Raw genomic sequence first — 5,911 nt, forward strand, 5'->3', positions numbered from 1 at the left:
TTTCATTCGTTAAGTTTCCGACAAATTATAGGTGTTAATACGATGAATTTTTATGCGCACGCAATATGGCGATCTAATTTTTAATTTAACGCTGCTTTAAATCTTTTTTTATCTTATACAATTTTCTCTCAGATGTTATCATCGCTATCTTTAATCTCTCTAACATACACCGTCACAAATTAATTTAATATACAATGTTACATCAAAACAACAAGAGATTTAATTTTTCTTTAACCAAATTGTATACTTGTTTTTTTCTTACTTTTTCCTATTCGCTATAATTATCCCATTTTAACGTAGTGAAATGAAAACCAGTTGAAAGTAACAATTTTTTCACGACGGTCGTTTGTTGTCGTACACACCGGAAGTGGACACTGTCTCATGACACGTGTCGAGAGTTCGACACCACGCGAGTGCCGTGGTGAAGAACAGCCTTGAGCATCTCGATAAAAATCGAGAACACCTGCGGCACGCGTCCGGACACACGAAACGCGATGCGATGCACCTATGCGTGCACCATCCCTCCAAACGACGACGTCGGCGGAAATACAAGCCGGCGCCGAAGGAGAACAACGACGATTATTTCTACGCGTGCGGGAGGTCTCGCATGACACAGACACTTGCCTTTCGAAAGAAACGGCGGAAAGTAAGCTAAATAACGACTGATTGGTGGACAATACGCATAGAAAGGCCACATTCCGTTTCGAATTCTCCCCCCTCCCCACCCCTTCCCCCCCCCACCCTCTTCTCCTTCTTTCATTCACGATACACTTGTTCATTGAAATATTTATAACGTGCCGACGGTGAGAGAGATAATGGAGAGTAGACGCGACACAAGGTTCAACGTTCTTTGTGCTTCACTGTGCACAGGACACCTTTTCTCACATCGACCGCGAGATTATAAGGGTTGTTAACCTCGGAACGGCCTCGTTATCACATCGAATTTTATTTATTACACTTATATTATTGCAATTTATTTACTTTCTCACATTACTTTTACTGTATGTAAAGTTGAAAATTTATGAATAGCTTCTGGAACTAGGCTAATATGAAAATTTGTCAGATCTTTGAATCAAATCTACAATATATTAATTATTTAATTTTAATTATTATAAATTAATTATTGTAAATTAATTATTTATGTAATAAATTATTATAAATGTGTACTCTTTATATTAAATTTTTTCGCCGTAACTGAAAAAACGGATCGTTACGTTTAACGATACTCCTCTTAAACGAAAGAAATTAATAATTTGCGCGGAATTTTAATTCAATTCTCAGAGAGTCTCATATAATTCTAACAAAAGATTACAAAAGATTACAAAATTAATCCTGGAAAAAATCGGAATCGCACGATTTTTCCAGGAACCAACGACAAAACGGATCGAATCGTTCCGTTCCCGTCTGATACCCCCGATTGAAACTGACGCACGTTTCAGACCGTGTGATTATTTTGTCGCTAATTGATTAGTTAGGACAGTCGTCGAACATATGTTGGTCATCTTTACGATTTCTACGAGCTCGCCCCCGCGACTCTTAATCCGATAGGGGGTCCAAATGGGAGAGGCCCGAGTGACCCACGCCTACCGTTGTATATTACGCAACGTGTAATTTGCGGACAAAAGAGCACGTTGCTGCCAATGCTTATGATATACCCGTTCATTGTTGCGCGACAACAATGCGGCGGCTCTTTCCTGTAGAACCCGGTGTACGCTAGGTGAAATATTCATCGCCATCGGGGGGGGGGGGGGTTGCTATTCTACGAGCCGGCGGCATTAGGCGAACGCGAGAAATTACAGTAGCTGATTACTTACTGACAAGTCGGACACCATAAACGTCGAATTCACAGGCGTGTTACGTAAGCAGAAATCAAAGCGTGGATTGGTCGCATTGGGAACAATTAATATAAAGCTCTTCGGAATAATTAGAAAAGTTGTTTCCAAAAACATTACATTTACCTCAATCACGAGATCCTAAAACTACTATTACTACGCAATGTCAAACTATAAAAAAGCGATGTTAAAGCGAAAACAAATTATTTTTCTCAAAGTATTGCAAATTTTCTTACTGTCATTATAACAACGAGAAATCAACGAGTGTTGATAGAAAATCTTCTCGGTTCGATCCACGTTTCCGTGGACGATCGATACGTTAGATACAATTAACGGGAAATCATCGATCTCGATACTTTTGAGGTCGACAAATCTGTTCCCATGAAATTAATCTTCCGCCGGCCGAAATTGCGATCCTGTTAAGTGAAACTGCTTCAAACGATGCGGCTAATCCAAAATCCCGGATCCTCGTAATCTCGTGGGATGATCCGAGAAACTGCACCCGCGTACCGCGAGGATCTTCGAAGGTATCGTAGATCGATTTGTCCGTCGATTAGCTACGGCTGGTGCATCGGACCGCCTTTAAAAGATGTAGACTTGGCCGAAGATCCTCAGCAGAATTCCTGTGCGCGGGCTTGTTCACACCGACGCCTTCGAGATCTACCCACTTTTGCAATGTACTACTGGACTTACCGATGGATATATAAAGTCAGCGTGACCAATTGCATGGGACTAAAAGCTATTTTGTAATGCAGGTGTTATTGCAGTCGCATATTTATGTGTTTCAACTGCACTTTCTCTATTTATCATTCTCTATTATCATTTTTCTTTTTATCTTCCAGGTGTCAATATGAAAAGTAAGTCAGAATTAATAATGATAACAATAACAATTCTTTTGAATGAAGTGTTATCAAAATAGATAGAAAAAATCTAATCTTATCAGAATACTCTTATTAGAATAGGTAGGAAAAGAATTTATTTATGCAAAAATATACAAATCATTTTTTATGATTCACAATCATATGTATGTAAACGTGCTCACAAATATATAGCATTACAAATAAAAACAATATATCAAACATTTCAATGTATTATAAAGTTAAAAATTGTATATTTAACATAATGAGATAAAATTTTTACATGATGTTTCATTTTTCGCTTATCAGAATCATATATGTGTTTTCTTGTATAAATATATTAAATAATCTGATAAAAATATAATTGGAGAAAACACATTTTGATTTAAGAACGTTTGACTTTAGGTATGGGCTCCTCGATAAGAAATCGCCTTTTCGGCGACCATAAAGGCGGTCTGGGCAATTTAGGTCGTGATACTGATCTCGGTTGTTTGCGATCTTTACCTCTTTTGCGATCGTCTTCTATCGGAGATCGTCTTCGTTGTCGTCGTCGTCGTCTTTTAGCTGTGTTCGATCTGTCGGTTTCCTTTTTCTTTTTGATGTTCCTTTTCCTCTTCTTTGTCCTCGTATTCCTCTTGACGATATTGCGTCTTGAGTTTGTAGTTTGATCAAAGTCAGGATCAAACCTGTCGAAATAATATATGTGTGGTGTGTGTGTGTGTGTGTGTGTGTGTGTGTGTGTGTGTGTGTGTGTGTGTATATATATATATAATATATGAAATACTAGAGAGAGAAACGTAATCGCGCTGAGATCTTTAGAATTGTAAACTTTCGCGTAGATATTGAGATATCTGTTGCACAAGGTGAAGTTTATTTAACCAATAATTTAACAGAATTTTTTAATAACAATTTTTCAATAATACTTTATGCATTATTTTACTTTATGTATTATTATTCTCAAATAATTTGTAATTACTTTTAAATTATAATAATATAATATCTCTCTCTCTCTCTCTCTCTCTCTCTCTCTCTCTCTCTCTCTCATGTAATATCATTAGAATCCAATTTATGAATCAAAATAACTATCAAAAATTAAGATGAAAGTTTAGTGAAGGAGAGTTGCAGTTGCTCTCGCAGTCGTAGTTATATAAGTTTCGCTCGGAAATTTTTCTCGGGAACCTTAAGTTATTTGCCAGAAGAGCTTTCCGAGGAAGAGGCACCTGAATTTGTTTCTCTTCTTAGCGAGTATACCGAAGTCCAGACCGCGACGCAAAGCAACAGCGATGTCTCTTCGAAGAGTTTTACCAGCCACGATGTCATATTTGTCACTGATGTGCGTCAGTATCTCCTTCTTGGAAAAACCATCGGGTGGTTGCTCGGTACGAAGCAAGTCGTAAACGAGGGCGGATCGACGTACCATTTTTATTAAAGTGTGACTTGTTACGAGAATATTCGCTGCAATTGGATATAACCAGTCGATTCATAATGTCATAATAAGTGCCAATTATAAAAAGAGTAAAATGCCGAGACTCACTGAAGTTCGATGCATCTGTCACAAATGACAAACTTCGCGTACGTACACATGCATATACACATATGAAGAACACGATTACATAAAATAATGTCTAAAATTACAAGCACATTTAATTCTCCGAAGATATTTTTCCTTTTTCATAATATCCTGGTTGAACATTCTTATATTCCTTTATACAAGATTAAAGAACATTATATTGACGTTATATCATATTCGCTACAACTTATTTCTTCATTGCGTGCATAATATTCAAAAGATAACAATTTGTATTGATTTGCATATTTTTCTGACGAACTTACATATATATAAATCGATATCCCTTTTCGTTCGAACATCTACCTTCATTTCATACACGCATATTTTATATTAAATATATAATATACATACATACGTATCAATATATATTCATATATATGTATAATGTATACATATATTCATATATATATATTATAGATAATATATATGTATGTATGTATGTATATATGTATATTATATATTTACAAACACACACACATACGCGCGCGCGCGCGCGCACACACACATATTTGTAAGTATATGTATGTATGTATGTATGTATGTATATGTACTTCAGAGCTCTGTTCCGATACTTGGAGCAGCTCGCTGTTTGCCAAGAGGGATGCAGAGAGTTTAGAAGGAGCTCGGGCTTGGATGGCTGGGCGACTTCGGGGGGTGGTTCTGGCAAAGAGGGTTGAGGCTTAAGTCGTAGAGGGAAGGGAGACGCATGAGGAGAGAGGGGGATGGAAACGGAGAGAAGTCTTGGTGTCTAGAAAGAGGGAATCCGCCTGGATGGCCAGCGGATTCTGATTTCCGTCGGGAGTTTCGCTCTACCGAGGCAGAGTAACCGAAGTGAAGCCGCCTTTAATCATTCGATTGCCGACGCTGCCGGATCCTTCTTCCTACTAGGTGCCTCGGCGGTGCCGATATCCAAGATACGGCGGAATCCGACGCGCGCACTGACTGTTTGCTTATCATTTTGACGATTGGACGTCGCGGAAAACAAACGGCGGATTAATTCGCGGCGTTTTGCCGCGAAAGCAAAAATCTTCCGTTGTGAGCATTTATTGTGCCTGGTGATTTTTATAGAATATCCCAAATCGATCGAATATACTTTACAAATTCTACAAATTCTAAAACTTGATTATTTAGCGATTATTTTCTTGAGCGTTTTTACAAAACAAATGAGTTAGTGTATAAAATGGTTAGTGTACAAAATTATCTACAATAAATCACAATATTTCTTAAATTGAATTAAGATGCGCTTGATATAAATTATACTCCTAATTGCAAATAAGAAAGAAATAAAATTTTTTTGTATGCAAAGCAATATGCCAAAGATCACTGCTTCCAATTTCGTTCTTCGTTCTACCAACTGAATGTTATATAACAGCATTGAGAGCAAAAGAAAATGATGACCTTATTGTATTAGCAGAGCTAGTAAAATATATTTGCGCAGATTGTTAAATATTAGGTCTAAATTACTACTTTCCGTCCCGTTGAGTAGCCCGTGAAGTTTTCTGCATGGAACTGGAAGATCGAGGATTTCTCTCAATTTTTCCAAGAAGTTCTTTCCAAGAAAATTGGTGCGGAAACATCGACTCCTTTAAAAGGGTACTATAACTACACTCTATTTTCATAATTATGAACGCTGACAGTGTCAAGCGAAGTAA

The 5,911-nt window shown here is 37.4% G+C and overlaps 1 protein-coding gene across 1 annotated transcript; it reads right to left on the reverse strand.

Annotated features, from left to right (window-relative positions):
• Nucleotides 1-3,074: 3,074 nt before the first annotated feature.
• On the reverse strand, nucleotides 3,075-4,124 carry LOC148936657 (uncharacterized). The gene is made up of 2 exons (XM_089077469.1): nucleotides 3,910-4,124; nucleotides 3,075-3,375 (listed from the first exon to the last, which is right to left on the reverse strand). Exons 1-2 carry the CDS (start codon nucleotides 4,107-4,109, stop codon nucleotides 3,075-3,077), a joined length of 501 nt encoding a protein of 166 aa, XP_088933595.1. The 5' UTR covers nucleotides 4,110-4,124.
• Between the last annotated feature and the right edge of the window lie 1,787 nt (nucleotides 4,125-5,911).

The sequence above is a fragment of the Pogonomyrmex barbatus genome, unplaced genomic scaffold (assembly GCF_055798465.1).
Source record: "Pogonomyrmex barbatus isolate J1 unplaced genomic scaffold, ASM5579846v1 scaffold2, whole genome shotgun sequence".
NCBI lineage: Eukaryota > Metazoa > Arthropoda > Insecta > Hymenoptera > Formicidae > Pogonomyrmex > Pogonomyrmex barbatus.